The sequence below is a fragment of the Triturus cristatus genome, chromosome 6 (assembly GCF_964204655.1).
Source record: "Triturus cristatus chromosome 6, aTriCri1.1, whole genome shotgun sequence".
Taxonomy (NCBI): domain Eukaryota; kingdom Metazoa; phylum Chordata; class Amphibia; order Caudata; family Salamandridae; genus Triturus; species Triturus cristatus.
In genome coordinates this window covers 1134591075-1134608414 of record NC_140589.1, presented here as the reverse complement: position 1 = coordinate 1134608414, position 17340 = coordinate 1134591075, and the positions used below count along the sequence as shown (strand labels likewise).

General features: G+C 43.9%; 1 protein-coding gene across 4 annotated transcripts in view; it reads right to left on the bottom strand.

Annotated features, from left to right (window-relative positions):
* TBP (TATA-box binding protein) overlaps positions 1-17340 on the bottom strand; it is a 336509-nt gene that overhangs the window by 138466 nt on the left and 180703 nt on the right. For all 4 annotated transcript variants that reach the window (XM_085612033.1, XM_085612031.1, XM_085612032.1 and 1 more), the window contains 2 exons: positions 11827-11914; positions 8638-8729 (listed from right to left, as the gene is read on the bottom strand). In XM_085612033.1, coding sequence (XP_085468159.1) covers positions 8638-8729; positions 11827-11914 — 180 coding nt within the window. The remainder of the gene's footprint in view (positions 1-8637; positions 8730-11826; positions 11915-17340) is intronic.

Sequence of the window (17340 nt, the reverse complement as noted above, 5' to 3'; positions counted from 1 at the left end):
GGGTATGCGGGGATCTCGACACCCACGTGGTCCAGGGTGCTCAGACTTGCTGGGCACACTCACAGGACGCTGGGATGCACTGGAGACCCACCTCGAGGTTGCTGGAAGGCGTCGAAGGTCGTGAGAGCAACGAAGTTCCAACCGGGTATCTTGTAGTCTTTTAGGTGCCTGCCAAGCAGGGGGATAACTCCTTTATCCCAAGGGAGATTTCTTCAGTCAGCTGGGCAGCAGCTCGTCGAAGGTCAGTTCTGTGAAGTCCTGTACGAATCTAAGGCTCTAGGGCAAAGTTATTCCCATATATCCCCAAGATTAGGGGATGGTCCAAAATAGAGCCTGCCAATCAGAGTCGAGGCGGGAAAGGGTGGCTACACCCACTCCCCTTTGTGTGTTTCCCGCCTGGGCGAGGGGCAGGATGCCCCTGAACCGGTTCCAGGCGGTGTATGCAGAATTGGGGCTCTGCAGCTGCCTACGTGCAACTCTGAAAGGACATTTGGTGCACCCACCCTGTTCCAATCCACATTATCCTGTCTGGGGAGGTGCTGGCACCTCCCTGCCACAGGAGCCCTATTGTCCAGCTGGCGAGGCTGGGGTTTTCCCCAGCAACAGCCAGCCAGAGTCGTGTAGGTGGCGGACAGTAGCCATTTTGTGGTACATGTGCACTTTTAAATTGGTGTCTAAAATCTACCGCTTTTCCCATATCACCCTCCTAGCAAGGGGGAATCGTGCCCCCATGCCCATGGCTGGACTGGGGGTAGGATTCCTTCATGTTTGACACCAAACACGATATGGTTCTGTGTAGCCATTCTCAAGTTATCGCGATGACGCGATTCACTTATAATGCGGTTTAGAGTATATGGTATGGCTACACTACAAACAACCCAGTAACGGTTTTACGAAGGTTGCAGGGAGGTCCTACTCACGTAGGGGTCCCCCCTCACACATACCTCAGCACCCAGCCCTGTAGGATTACCAGGGCCTGCCATAGGGGTGACCTATGAGAGTATATGTGTTGTAATGGTATGGGACATAGGGTACCTACATCCCTGTAAGGGGTGCTAGCACCACCTTACCCAGACTACAGTAGTGGTCTGGTGGTGTCAGTTTGGGTGGCTGTCCCAGGGTGGCACAATAAGTGCTGCAGCCCTGGTAGGCCTACTGGGGGACCCATGCCCTGGGTACCTAGGGTACCATCTACAAGGGACTGGTAGGGCATGCCCAGCATCCAATTATGTTTGTACCTAGAGTACTCACAACAGTTTTAGGGAGAAAGCAGATAGGCTGGGGTCCTGGATAGCAGGATCCCAGCCAGACTAGTCAAAATCCACTTAAATACCAGGCAAAAAGTTGGGGGCAACCATTAGTCAGATTCCACTCTCCTACAATATGGATTTATCAAATTCAATCGTTAAGCAATATTTACATTTAAGTTGATCATAAAATCATAATCCATCAGCAAGTCTGACAGAACTGAATTTATATACCATTAGAATGTTGTCTATTGCTCCAGCACTAAGGGGCCTTCTGGCTTGCGTCCCCCAACCAACTGAGAGCCACGCAAGGCACAACTCACCTGCGTCCTTGAGAGGAGAGCCCTGTCATCTGGTCCTTGTCCGCCACCGAAGGGGCGCACCCCTCCACCACCAGGCTGCCCATTGGGGCACGTAGGGAATAACCAGGGGCGGATGCCCCATGCCCTAGTTTGTAAACTGGCGCCCTTGCCCCCAGCCGGTGTCTCCATCCTCTCTGGGGTGAGCTTACCGTCTCTTCCCCTCAGTGCTGGCCTAGGGAGTATGCAGGAGGACTCCCCTTAACAATGTAAGGCAATTCATGTGGCCTCCTTACCGCCACAAGGGCGACCAGGACAAACCGCCCTTCGCCCTCCGCACCACAAGGCAACCCCTGAACCATTAGGTTCCTATCAATCTTCAGGCTCGGAGCCATGTCGGATTCAAATGCACGGATTCATCAGTCTGGTTACCTCTGTAATGCAGGATAAACCAACTCAGGGGACTGCAGTCCCACATGGCCTCTTCAGCCAGCTGCTAATGTGTGGGATCCGAGGATCACCCATGTCACTCACCCGAGGGAGACCTTTTCACCGCCCCCAGCTTCAACTCGCGCTGCTGCTTGCAAATGAGCCATACGGGCCCAAAGCACGGGCAAGCGACTCAGTGTCTACACCGCTTTGGCAAACATACTACCTTCATCTTGCCCGGTGAAAAATCCAGCTTGCTGCGCATGTCGCGGCCCCAATTCTGATCATAGTGACCAACCACCTCGATCCCTCAGCTGCGGGAACTAGTCCAGCATGCAATATGCACTAACTATGCGCAAGTCTGCACCTGATAATCGACGGGCATGTATACCCCCCTGAGCATCACCCAGCCGCTACAGGACCCTTCCTAATATGCTCAGGTTATAACCTCCCCTAGGGAGTGAGCCACTCTACCATAGAAACCCAGTGTCCAGGAACTGCAGACCTCCCATTGCCCGAGTCGCAAAGACCCCACCAGTCTGCTACCCCTGGCGGGGCCCCCAAAACCAACCCCGCACCTGTTGAGGAAATAAGGTAAGTTTGTCGGATGACTGCCCCTGAAGTGGGAGTCACCCCACCCGTAACTTGCTAACATCCTATTCCTCAAGAAGGAATTGCCCGCATTCTGAGTCCCCTAAGTTTGGCAACGACAGTGACCACCATCAGTTGTGTTCTTGCACCAGGTACAGGCCCGCTTTGCGATCCCTATAAATGCCAGCCGCCCCAAGTGGGGCTCCAGTCGGGCAAGTTCCTCCCCCTCCGACATCCCCAGGTCCTGAAAGGCCTAAACACACTCTGTCCTGACCTCTGAGTGCGCTCACAGAGGGATGCCCCTAAAACCTACTAAAACCGAGCCGTATAGCTGCTGCTTGAATGGAGGCCTGATGGACCCTTAATTACCGCCAGTGTTATGTGCGCAGCCTTTTTCCTGCCCCAACACAGCTGCTCCAGCTTGCCCACCACGTACCTCCAGTAAGCGCCACCGAGCTGCGTTGCAGAGTGGTGTAAAAAGGGGCGTGGCCTGGGCCACCTCTCAGCAACGCAGCGCAGTGGCGCTTACTGGAGGTACCTGGGGGGCTAGTTGGCCCCCAGGGACCCTCAGGATTGAAGAGGAATTAATTCCCCAACTTAAAAACACGCCACAGGGCATGTTTGCACACATGTCACCTCAGGTCCCACCCCCGCCCTTCACCACTGTGCAAACGCACCCCCCCCCCCCCCACCAGGGATCTGCGTTGCAGAGGTGTTCAGAGGCCACGCCCCTTTTTACACCTCTCTGCAACGCAGCTTTGTGGCGCTTATTGGTGGTACCTAGTTGGCTAGTTGGACCCCAAGGACCGTCAGGAATCAAGGGGACTTAATCTCCCAACTTTAAACGGCCACAGGGCGTGTTTGCACATGTCACCCCAGGCCCCCTCCCTCCCTTCACCACTGTGCAAACGCGCACCGTAGCGCATTTTAAGAGGTAGTTTTAATCCCCCTGCCCTATTATGTACTAGGGCCTTACATAAGAGGTCATGCTAATCACGGGGTACCCAACGCATAGTGTTCCCTAGTGTATGTAGGTGTTTTCACTGTATTCTAAGTGTCTTTTAGCATAACACTGGCTCTAGGCCTGGTTAGTCCGAGTCAGTTACCACCAGTACCCGTCTGAAAAAAGTTGTGTGCACAGGATGCAACAAGGCCTCTGTCTGCTCCTCTGTTGGTTCTTTCTGCACGTCTTGCTTCTTCCTGCACTTTTCTTCGTCTTTGCGGACTTGTTGCTTCTTTCTGTATTTCTTCTACTTCTTTCTGTGCGTTTTTTCTTCTTTCTTCACATGTCCTACCTCTGTAGGCATAGTTAGAAATTAGCATTTAAAAAACCTTATAAATTCACTGAAAAAAACCATAGGTTTTAGGGAAAGTTATAGTTCGTTGGACATTTCACTCGTACAAAACCCGTGAAATTCCCCCGTTATAGTTACTTCCGCTAATTATAACTCGTGCCCCCGCAATGCACTGCTGATGACGTCACATATTACATCACTCATGACATGGTCAGTGACATCACTCATGACATCTCAAATGACATCACTGATGACATATCACTGATGACATCATCCAGGTGATAAATTGATGCATCTTCTCACACCCTAATATAACTTTTGATACACCCACTCTAAATTACTGACTGCCATTCTCAAAACCATAGACACTCCAACAGCAATAACTACATACACACTCACAGATTCTTAGGTTTACACACACACCCCCCACTCACTCACCCGTACTGTGGTAAATAATTCTCCTTTACCTGGACTGAATTTGATACAGGAACATAATAAAATAGCTCAGTAAAATGAGAGGCAGAATCCGTGGTATTAGAGGTTCGGAATGGGCTTTATTCCATTAACTCGATTATAATCGGTTGCTCCCAATGTTCCGTCACCACGAAGGTTCAGGAAGTGAAAGCACACACATTATTGATATGAAATGACTTTTATAATACATACATTACAATGAAGTGAATGCAATAGGCGTAACAATTGATAAGGAAAATGACGAATTGTCTGCGTAACCGAAAATGGGTGGAACTAGGAGTAAAAAGGAACATAATTGGCTGTGATGTCACCTATAGGTGGATCTATAAGATAATACTTGGCATAGATGCGCGCGCAGCAGCATGACGTGTAATTGACGTGTAACTAGGGGGTGAAGGGGACTTGACATTTAGCTCTACATGTGGAGACAAGAAGTCTGAGGGGTCAAGTCAACCTAATCCCAAATCATATCTAACATCCTATGTTTAAAGAACTATGTTATCCACAAAGAAGGACTCTCGAACAGAATCTATTCTATACTGACTGTGCGTGCGTGTACAAGCGTCTAAGTGTCTACACTAAATGCGAGGGCAGGAATCTTCCATAGTAACAGGGCTATGAATTACTTGCATTAAGACAGAGAAGCCGGGCCCTTTGCTTGGTAGCTGGAAGAATGTTTACTTAAACTACTAGGCAGGAATGCATCGGCTGGGGGGGAAGCAGATAACTCGAAGGTGAAATACAGTTCTTGGCAGAGAATAGGCTGATGTCAGGCTTCGTGAGCCGCGCAGAGAATGAGACAAAGTTCATGGTCACAGATGCAGGCTCAGACTGGAGCTTTCAGAGGCAGAAGGCAAGAGGAGTTTTGATGACAGAATCAGGGCCTACTTGCCTGGACTGTAAAATGGCATAAGTGAGCCATATAAAGCCGGTGGCCTTTTGTACTTAGGAATGGAATATCCGGCCTATTCATGGCGGATCTGACAGAGGACATGTTGACGGTGGACGCACATGTGTTTGCGTCTTCATAACTGGAACTGGAGGGAACATACATGTACTTGTGACATGTACATAGAACCGTTGGGGTCCAAGATAGGGGACATAACTGACCAGAAAAATCCATATTTCCACAGTACAGTCACTCATACTTATAGTCACTCAGTACAGGACTATCATATGCACACCAGCTCAATCACTCATACAAATACTAGCACATTCTTACGCTCTTATACAATCACTGATACAAGCATACACTCATCCATACAGCCACTCTCACAATCACACACTCTCACTTATAGCCATTTATATACTCCAACACACATATATAATGCCTTTCTCATATGTAGTTACACATGTACCACCGAGATATACATTCACTCAATAACACACTCACCCACCCATACAGTCCATCACAGATACACTCTTGAAACCATGCACCCAGTGAATCACCCACTCACATCTATGGACAGAGTCACACACACCCCCACCCACATAAACACTCAGGCACCCATACAGATACTCAGACAACCAATCAATAACCCATATAGACACTCATGTACCTATTCAGAAACCCATGTAGCCGCTTACACACCAACAGACAGACTGATACAGACATTCACACAGTTTAGTCACTAACCCATGCATTCAGTAAGATACGTTTAATCCCTCACTTATAGAGTCAGTCACGGACCTACTAAATCATCCATTCAGACACTTATACACCCACTCATTCTTCAATATGCCTTTAAATATATATATTAAACATATTTAAACTTTACAGAAACACAGTCACTGGATGAGGTCATCCGTGATGTCAATTGAGATGTCATCAGTGATGTCACTGACCATGTCATGAGTGATGTAATATGTGATGTCATCAGCAGTGCATTGTGGGTGCGCGAGTCATAGTTCGCTGAACTAACTATAACAGGGGAATTTCACGGGTTTTGTACGAGTGAAATGTCCAACTAACTATAACTTTCCCCAAAAACCTATGTTTTTATCAGTGAAAAAAAAAATATATATATATATATATAAATAAATAATCACATATTTTTTATATATTTTCCGGGGTCCCCGCGCATGGGCGGGAATAGTCAAGTGCGTATGACTATTGAGGAGGATCCCCAGGAAGAGAACTGGGGAGCAACAACTAACTTGGCGCCAACCCTGCTGGCCTGCCTGCTATCCCCGACAATTGCGCCAAAGAGGACTCGTCCTGCAGCTGCTCTGCCTCTAAAAGCCGGAGAGGACTGCCAGCACTTCAAGGAGCAATCAGTATCTCCTGTGGAGCAGCGGAGCAACTTCTCTGTACCCTGCAGGGATCCAAAGTGTCTCCTGCAGCACGGACCCAACGCCTAAAGACACAACTGCACCTGAGCCCTACAGTCCGAGGAGAAGTGGACCGACTGTGTTCCTACGTGCCCGAGCACCTCAAGGACCGAGCTTCCCTGCGGGTTCACCCGGACTGCAGTCCCAGCTAGCAGCCTCTTTCTCCCAGGACAGCGTACCATTGAAATCAACAGGGCACCCAACGCCAAAATCACCTTGGCAACAGGACGTCCCAGAGCCTACAGAAGTGACCAGTTATGCTGCCTTGGCCCACACCTACCTTAACTCCAGAAGATTGGTCTTGTAAGCTGCGGCTATGTACCCGTATGCAGTATATGTGTTTTTCATCCATAGGATGACATTACTGCATTAGAGACACAAGTATATTTACCCAATTTCTTCAATAATGCTATTTTAAAAAGTACTTACCCAATAATTAAGCTTTTTGTGTCAAAAATTATATAAACGTGTTATTTTTCTATATTGGTGTAGATCTTCTTATCGAGTGTGCATCATTTATTGACTGTGTATGCAACAAATGTCTAACACTATTCCTTGATTAGTAGAAGGTTGCTCAACCACACTACCACAAAAAGAGCACCTTGGGATTGTTAAAGCAAGCCCCTGTCTACTCGTAAGAGACACTTGGAATCTACACAATATAACTCTTTCTGGTATACATCTAAAGAGTCAACTTCCTACAGACCGCATTAGCTTTCATAAGTAAATACTTGAGAGCGAAGACTGAGGTAATACCTTTAATTTTACTGCAGCCATCTGGAGTAAAACAAGATCTAGGGCAACCTGTATTGACCTTGGTACAGACTCCTCCTTTTCATCTGTAAATGATTAGACTATGCTCAAATAAAACTTGCAAGAAGAATCGAAAGAAGGGAGAAGGGGTTGTGGATTTTGCTTTACCGTTTTTTTAATGATTTTATTTTTATTTTTTTAGCAAATAAAAAGAGGTATGGGGGACAACATTTGTGCATTTCTAGTTTTTCCAAAGTTAGTCAAAACTTGTTTGCAGTTGTGCTCGATATGGTCTGAAACAAAGCTAAGAAATTCCTCCTGTACATACAAGTCTGGTTTCCAATAATCACCATGCTGTTCCACTGCATCCTGCTCTCACATCTTCAGGCTTCCCCACCCTAATTCAAGGAACCCTCTTCTGAAGTTACCGAAACAGCTCCCCATCTGAACCGTAATCCTTTTCTAATTAGAAATAATATCAATATTAGATTTAAATGGTTGATGGGGGGGGGGGGGCTAGGTGTTAGGCATAGATCCAGACAACATGTGGTGCTGCTGTAGTAAGATCCTTATTCAACAACCAACACTGATTTCATGCAGATCTACTGTACTCTAGAAACAGGCCATCCTTGCCAATGGTATCTGGAGCAGTCTTTAGGTAGACTCGTAGAAGGATATAGGGCGTGTTGACAACAAAGGTCTAGATATCAAGCTAGTCAACTGCAAAGGAGTTCTGGTTATACAGTTAGTCACCACAAGAAGGAGGTCCTCATTGTCAAAGTCATGGTCAATTAAGAGACACCTTTGTTGGTCACTTGAAAAGAAAAAGGTAGTTTTTGGGAAAGATGGGAGTTTAAGGGAGGGTGGTTCAATGTGACAGCTACTCCTCATTGTAGTCAATTGAAATGTCACCTTTTGATGTTTTTGATGCTGGGGTTCTAATAGGAAATGAGCCATTAGAACAAGGTCATTGACCGTAACAACAACAAAAAAGTGAGGACTACACAATGCAGGAGGAAGATGGCAATTCAATGAATTCAAGAAGGTAGTACTGGTGGCAGAAGGCACAAAATACCCAAATCCAACAAACCTTTTGTAATCTGTAGCCTGGAATGCTGCAACATCCAGGCACGGATATTACTAATGCAAAGAGATATAATTATGTTGTTGTTTACTGCAGACACACAGCAAATAATACGCTTTTGCATTAAGACGTACCTTTTAGCACCTGTGCAAACCATTTTCCCAGAACTGAATATAAGTGCAGTAGTTCGTGGTTCTCTTATTCGCATAATTACAGCAGCAAAACGCTGAAAACAAAGAAATAAAAAGGAGACCAGTAAACACTTTCCAATAAATGATATTTCAGCGATGCACATTAGTAAGAATTTGTACTTCCAATAATGGAGTTAACCCAGCTGGGACAGGACACTTGCAACAAGAAACTTTCAACCAACCACATCCATAGGTCAATTTATAATACTTGCATTTGCATAGTGCTTACTACAAATTAAGATTTTGTAGTGGATTGTCAAATTTGGTGCCTTTTCTGTGCTGATATATGTGACATCAATCAAGTGAGTTGATTTGGTGGTGTCTGGTTGTGTGAGAGAAGAAAACGTTTTATCTGGGGTTGGTTTAGAAGAGGTTTGTGCAGATTAGTGTGCAAGTGAAATAAGTTCGGCTTTTAGCACCTTTGTAGTTTACCGATGTATTTGCTGGTTTTGTGGTTTAAACTTTCCTTACTTTTATTTTCCCATTAGGTGTAGAAATGCGGTTCTCTGATTCATCCAATTTACTTATGAATCTCCTTCATGCATATTGAGAAAGCTGGTGACTGGACACTCCCTTTGCGAATCACATTCGGAATCATATCTAAACTGGTTGCAATAAGTCATCGCCTATCTGCCATTTTCAGACCACGCCATGATTTAGATACATTCTTTCAACATAGCAATGCCCAGTCTGCTATCTTCGCACAGCACACTTTAAAGTCGTAGGGTCAAAGTAACCTTGCTAATAGTTTGCTTAACCTTATTCAACAAAACCTTTTCTATTCTGATCGCAGCACAGCCTTTGAATTCCAAATGGGATTAACTAGGTATTAGATTCCGCTAACCAATGTTTAAAGTTAAGTCCTGCAAGAACTTGGCTAAAGCAGACCTCCAAGAGCTTAAGCTCAAACGCAAGCAGTCTGAGAAAAACTACTGCGCCAACTGTCATTGTGTTTATGGCACATAATACATGTGAAACTGCTACTTACAAATCTAATTTTTCTTCTTTCCCTGTTAACCACATACCACTAATAAAAGTAATGACGCTTTTCAATTACTCAGCAAAAATGCCAGTCCATGCCATTCTTGTGTCAGTGTGTTTATGCAAGCATTTTTTTCACATGGAGACTATTTATTAACTTCATTTATTAAGAATCCTACTGTGCCATCATTCATTTCTTGGCACCCATAATTTCTACTCCCGTCCTCTTTTCTCCAACAGTAGGCCTCGTCACTGCCATTCGTCCTACACTGGACACACCACTGATGCCTTTTACCTTGGCTCGACGTACATAATGCTTCTCATCGGTAAGCTGGCACACCTTGAAACTTCTCACATATTGTTTCACACACTAGCACTTGGGTGCTTTTGTTTTAACGCAGGGCTGTACCCCTAATTTAAATGGCCTGGATACTTCACCATTTAGCCTTCCCTCCCTCTCCCTCACTTTTATCCATGCGCTCTTTCCACAACGTATTCACTGTAATAGATTTTCCCTCGAGATCCTTCTCTTCCTGGATCATTTTTTCCATTTTCTCCAAATTCTCAGACCTTCTTTTCTTCACTCCTTTTCCTTTGTGCTTTCTCACTCACAGTTTTTTCCAACTACACATTAAATATTGTCGTCTTTGCAATATGGATGTCCAAAATACCTATATCTTGTATGCCATTACAGCCCTGAAGAAGCCCATGTTTGGGCGAAACGCGTTGGCTGTCTATACTGATGCAAACTGCGTACATTTGAAATAAAAGAAACAAAGACTGCAATAAACGACTTCTTGCTTATCTACCTGTATATTCTAGACCATTTTGCCTCTCATCCTCCCTTCTTGCATCATTCCTTATCCAATTTTACATTATCAGAAGATGTTATTCTTGGCAAGCAGTGTTCCATTTCACAAGGCTTTCCCAGTGACCCACTGATCACAGATCTCTGTAAGAATGATTACATCCGTAATCGGACTAGTCACTACTGCTGTAACAAATTCCTGGAAGAAAGCTGTGGGTCCCTTCTTTTAAACAAGCCCAATGCTGATCCTTGCGACAAATCTATTCATTGCCTTTTCTCCCTCTGACAAAATAAGATGCCAGAATCTGCCTGTAGCTTATCTTCCACCAAACTGGAAGTAAAATAATTTTCAACCCGCTTAGGTTGCATTCGGCCCAAGTTAAAACGCAGGGTCTATGCTGACAGCCTTAGTGGATTAACACTGTGCCATTTGTGATGCTGGAGGAACACCATCACTGATCCGCCATCATTTCCCTGTAGCGTTCAACACTGTCTCATCCTACCCTGCTCACCTGTTTGATAGGAAGTTGGCTGAGAGAAAGTGACCTATAATGAACAGACTTTCTAAACAACGAGAAGAAGTTTATTTTCCTTCTGCTCTGGGTTTCACAGTCCCTTGATAAACTCCAGTTAGCAAAACCTAGGTTATCCTCCCTTATGGTTCTGAGAACTTGGAAGAAAGAAATCTTGTGCTTCATCCATCATGACATTCGATGAAGGACCAGAGGAACAATTTAGAGTCAATAAGCAAGCGATCCACAACATTGAAGCTTGCACTTTTCTTGGTCTTCCTCACAGAGGACACATTTCGGGGCATCTCACTGCCTTCCTGTGCGTACATTACCGTAACTCTTTATTACCCAATAGGAAAAAACAGACTTCATCATCGTGCTTTTTTAAATCTACCCTCAACTACTTTGCTTTCTGGAAGGGCTTCAAAGTTTTCCTTTTCAGCTCCACCTCTCTAGTTTAACTGATTGATTTAGCTTTCTACATCTGCCTCGCAGAGCCAAGATACCTAGTTGAAGTTGTAAATAATGTTCAATCATAAATGTATTTGTAATGTCTTTGGGTGCATAGACAGTGTGCTTAATAACTTTTTCATTTAAATGTTTCATTCAGACAAAGTAAATTTAATTAACTTATAATTGTGAACTAAACCTAGAAATTCACGCTTCATTCAGATCTTTAGTTATCCTGATTTTTTTAGTTTAATGGATACCCAAATTATGCTTGTCCCCAAATCTCACAATTCAATACTGGACTGTTGATATATTAATGTATGATTCAATCTGCGTCAATACCGAATGCAGGTGTGACCCACAAACCCCCAAAAATCTTACCTTCGGATTGTATTCTGCATTTCGAGCACGAAGTGCAATGGTTTTCAGGTCCAATTTACAGCCAAGATTAACTGTGGACACTATGTTCCTAAAAAGTAATTTTGAGAAATCAGTATCAAGATCACCATACTGGGAAAAAATACACCACCTAAAATTCCGCAGCAACATATGCAGATGGTGATTTTTAAAACTTGCTTTGTGAAAAAGGATAGGATACAGTGTCATTACTAATCACCACACTACACAAAATGAAAAATCCAGCATTACGCTAGCGGAAGTGTGGGCTTTGCCATTGCTTTAACTGCAGCGGCAGGCTGGGGGGCACTTTGTAGTTTGTCACACTCATGGTGGTACAATCATTGCTGCAGTCCTGAACAGACACTTTAACTTACAGGCCCTGGGTACCTTGGTACCATATATTAGGTACTTACAAGTAAAGTAATTTATGCCAATTGGAGGTAGCTAATTCAAAATACATTTTGGAAAGGGCTAGAACACTGGCACTGAGGTCTGGTTAGCAGGCCTCAGTGCACTCTCAGAGTCAAAACACCAGCAATATCAGTTCAAAACTTTGGGGCCGATCATGCAAAAAGAGGCATATCCTTCCATATCTCTACTTTCTTTCCGTCTCACTATTCTTCTCTCATCCAGGTCCTATTTTGCATTCTTCATAATTGCTTAGGAATCCAAATGTGCTTTTGTTACAAATTATAGGGTGAACTGTCCTCATGCACAGCTACAGCACTTACTGTATTTGTGACTTCTACTACCGACCATGTTACATGTTTGTTATTTACGCTGCAAACCTGTACCACAGTTACTTATGCTTGCTCAATTTTAATGAATGGAAATAAAAATAAAGACGACATGCATATAAATTTCATGAAGTTCCTATCCCAGAAGGCGGTACGTCTGCATGTATTTGACAACCCTTTAAGAAGTAGATAGATGGTTACACCGTAATGGGAGGCCGTCTAGGGAGTGGACCGATGTACAGGTGACATAAGCATTTCCTCACCCTTAATCCCAAAAATTTTATAGACTATGAAAATGAAGAAAGCAGCAATAAGTTCCATCAATGTCGGAATAAAAGTGCCAGAAGAGATCAAGGTCGTCAGACTGTCGTCTGCATTAAACATTAATTTTATGCTGCCGGGAGGTGTTTGAATGCGCTCTATTGCAGGGGATGAACATACGATGCCAAAGCAAATACGACTAGAAAAGGAGAACGTTCTGGAACAAACCCCACCTGGTTTCTGTGGACTAGTGAGAGAGATGTATTTTTCCAATCTGTTGGATAGGACTTGGACCAAAATTGTAACATCAGAGATGTCGGCTGATAGTTTCCCCTTCTTTTGTGGTCTCTTTCAGGTTTGGGGATAAGGAAGATGTAGGCACAGTTGTTTTCTGGCTAGGGACCTTCGTGCTGGGAAGAGGGAGGGTAAACTATATATTGGAATATGCTCCCCAACAGTTAAACTGTAGACGCTGCTATAGGCCAATAAAATTCTGTAGATAAGCAATCAACGCCGAGAGCCTTGCCGACAGCAGATCCTTGATTCCTGCCACCATTTCACCAATAGCTATGGCACTATAAAGCCAAGGCAAAGAATCTTTATTTCGGCCCCACAGGCATAACAAAAATACTTAAAATACATCAAATATAGAAATAGAATCTTGGCTAAAATTTACAGTGCAAAAGAAATTGTCAGAATACGTTACAATAAAAAGGACCAAGATAAAATGCACATGAGAAAATGTAAATACACGAGGTAAAGGCACAGTTTATCAATTGACACCTTTTTCTGTCTTAACCTCCACATGTACATCAGGAACCTTGAGACAGCAAAGACGATACACTGCCTGGTGTCGCTTTGAAGTACTCTAAAACCCAGGTTGCAACAAACTGGCAATATTCACTTCTTCCAATACCCATGATAGACTGGACAAAAACAAGCATTGGCATAGCCAATAGGTCTCGCCTTTGGGACCTTATAAGTATTTAGTTATGCAGCACAATATCCTTGGTTCAACAACATCAACTGTTGCATGGCTAAACACTTATAAGGTCCCAAAGGCGAGACCTATTGGCTATGCCAATGCTTGCACTGCAACTGGCGGTGCCCCACCAGTACAAGCACTGCAACTGCACAGAGAGGTGGAGGTGCCCCACCATTACAAGCACTGCAACAGCGCAGAGAGGTGGTGGTGCCGTCCAAGTACTTCAACTGCGCAGAGAGGTGGTGGTGCCGTCCAAGTAAAAGCACTGCAACTGCGCAGAGAGTTGGCGGTGCCCCACTATTACAAGCACTGCAACTGCGCAGAGAGGTGGTGGCACCCTCCCATTATAAGCACTGCAACTGTGTGGAGAAGCAGCAGTACTCTCATATGTGGGAAGTAGAAGTTGTAGTAGTACCTTCCCATTACAAGTCCAGCAATCGTACTTCGAGATGACCAGACTCTCCCACTGAATGTACTGCAGACATGCGGACATGTGCCAGTACTCTCCAATCACAACCACTGCAACCATGCTGAGACGTGCCAGTAGCACTCCACTGACGTCCTGCTCACAAGCACCGGTACTCTCCGTTTCAAATTAAGCAAGTGCAGGTACACAGCACCGGACAATGTAAATCACTGGATGGCTCACTTGCAAATACCCTTCAAGATGGATGTGCAAGCAAGAGGGTCCCTTTAAACAAAGCCATCTCAGAGTCCCCACCGCTCCATCACATCTTTGTAGAGGCTAGTGAGCTGCGACATTTCAGTGTGCTACAAAATAACACAAATAACCTATATTTTTCTCCTTTTGACTTTGCTTGTAGAAATTTTGTTTTACATGTCTTTGGATTATTACTATTGTACTTAAGAATACCTTTAAGGTATGGCGATTTTCATTAATTTTATTATAGTGATGTGCAAATTTGATGAACAACATTTCACGTGTTTTTTCTTTTAAAATGAAATAAAATCCTGCCACCTTAAGCAAATGGACAGCGAGGAGTGAACATGCAGATTACATTGTTGTATCTCCGTCAGTGCTGAGCAGCGGTAGTTTTCAAACAGAATATTCTATTAGAGGCAAGTACACAGGCTCTTAGTGAGAATGGAATAGAAGAGATTACCTTTGGCTCACATTAACCCTTCCATCGCTCACCGAGGTGAGCACATAGAAGACAAACACATGAACAGCAAACTGTTAACTCAACAATCAATCACTGCCAAAGCCAATAGGTTTGACGCAGTCACTTGACTGCTGACAAAAACAATTAATAAGGAAAAGGTGTGGCGCAGCGGCCAGAGCGACTGACTCCTTGGTGCGGGGGGGTACCAGTTTGATCCATGGAGGCAGCTCAGCTCAGCACCATGTGACTCTGGGTAAAGCGCACTTAATCTACCCGACGCCTTGAAACCTTTAAAGGTGTGATATGTGTGCGCTTTACAAATAGAGATTATTATTATTATTATTATTATAAGGCCTGCTACAGTGCCAAACTTTTTTTTAAGTCTGCTTTGTGTTTATAGTGCATCAGTAATAAAAAAATAAATGTTTAATGAAAAGTGTACTTTTCAGATGTAAAATAGTCCATTGATAATACACATCCAAATAGCCAATAGAAAGAAAGCAACTAAAACGCACATATGGGTCAATCATAATCAGAATCAATCTTTATTTCGACATAAGTCATAAAAGTATTTATACAATTAACATTAAAAAACAGAAAAATTAATAGAAATATAAGAGACCATAAAACGTTGTACAATAGATGAAAAGGAAATAGTGCAATGTATAAGTACCAGTTATTGCAACTACATAAAAATGACAAGACTCAAGAATCATAGCAATAGTAATAATCAGTGCAGTGTACCTCCATACAAGCTATATTATACTATAAGGGACCTTCTCATACATCTGTGACACTATAGCGGGAGGATATAATATCAAGCAAAGTTATCACAAATGCTTCTTTTCCTCCACATAGCTGCGAGGAATGATGACACAGCAAAAACCATTACAGTAGTTAAGTTTGTTTTAAAGATTCGATAGGCGTTCATACAATGGGTGAACCCCAGATTTTTGCAAACGGGAACAATCCAACGCTTCCTAATCTTTTTATAGGCAGGACAAAAAAATAATATATGCAATTCATTTTCCTGGTCGGCATCACAACCACGACAGTTTTTTTGGGAGAGCGGCAACCATTTGCTCGTAAAGGCTCTTATAGGTAGGGTGCCGTATCTCCACTGCAGATACAATTGCCTTGTGAAATATGGTCTGATATCATTTAAGACATCCTCAAGGTAATAAAAATCTTTAAACGTTAGAAAAGATTGTGTTATAATGGATAATTGAGACTTTTGTTTACGAACCAATATAGTTTAAATTCATAATACGAGTTAGCCAAGTGCTTTCGTGAAACACTATTACATGCGGTCGCTGGATTGGACCACAGCTGTGGGAGGCCTATTCTTCCCATTTCCTCTTTCACATATCTCAGCAAAGGATGTTTCCCTACATTGGGTAGTCCTAAAACTTCCGTAAGTTCTTTCCTATAAGCCTGGAGCTCTGGAGTAATCCAGATCCTCCGCCAGAATGTTAGAGGTTTAAGGCCCAATTCCTCATCTATAGATCCGAGGCCCAAATCGAGTCTTAATGGCAGTAAGGGAGTACTGGGGGAAGGGCCAACAATTGCCTTAAGGATTTATTTTCTGTGACTGTGATCTCCGGACGGCAATGAAAGCCCCAGAGCTCACCTCCATGGATTACTCCACCTCCTGCCTGTAGTTTGTAAATTTCAAGGGGTGGGGCAATTGGTTTGGCACAAGATTTATTTAGAGGTCTTATAATCCCCCTTGCCACTTGGGCTAGTTTGAGTTGGGCTTTGATTTGGTGTGGGACCCATGTCATTGATTCATTTAAGGTGATCCCCAAGTACTCAAAGGTCTGGACCCTTTCTAGGATAGCTCTCCCTATACTCTGATTAGGGCGTGTCATTGCTGGAGGGTTAAAGATCATATATTTTGTTTTTAAAGCATTAATTTCTAAGCCCCGTTCAAGGCAGAATATCTCAAAACCGTCCAACACTCGTTGGATACCCATCGGAGACTTCGAGAGTAATAAGGTTTCATCTGCGAACATGATCGCAGGAACCCGAAGTCCAGCTAATTTAGGAGCATCACTATTTATGACCTCGTTCAGATGTGAAAAGACTCCGTTGACATAGAGGCAGAACAGGGTTGGAGCCAGAACACATCCCTGTCTGACTCCTCTGTCAACGGGAAATCTAGAAGTTAAAGCACCATTTTTCCCACACCTGACTTGTGCGAAATTTCCCTTATGCAATCGGATTATCATATTCAATAAGGGAACAGGAATGCCAAGTTGTAAAAGGACAGACCATAGTTTGGCCCTGGGAACTAGGTCAAACGCCGCACGAAGGTCCACAAAAACAGTGTATAACGAACCACCCTCTATTTTAACAGTTTTCCAGAATATCAAAGTCAGGCGGAAAA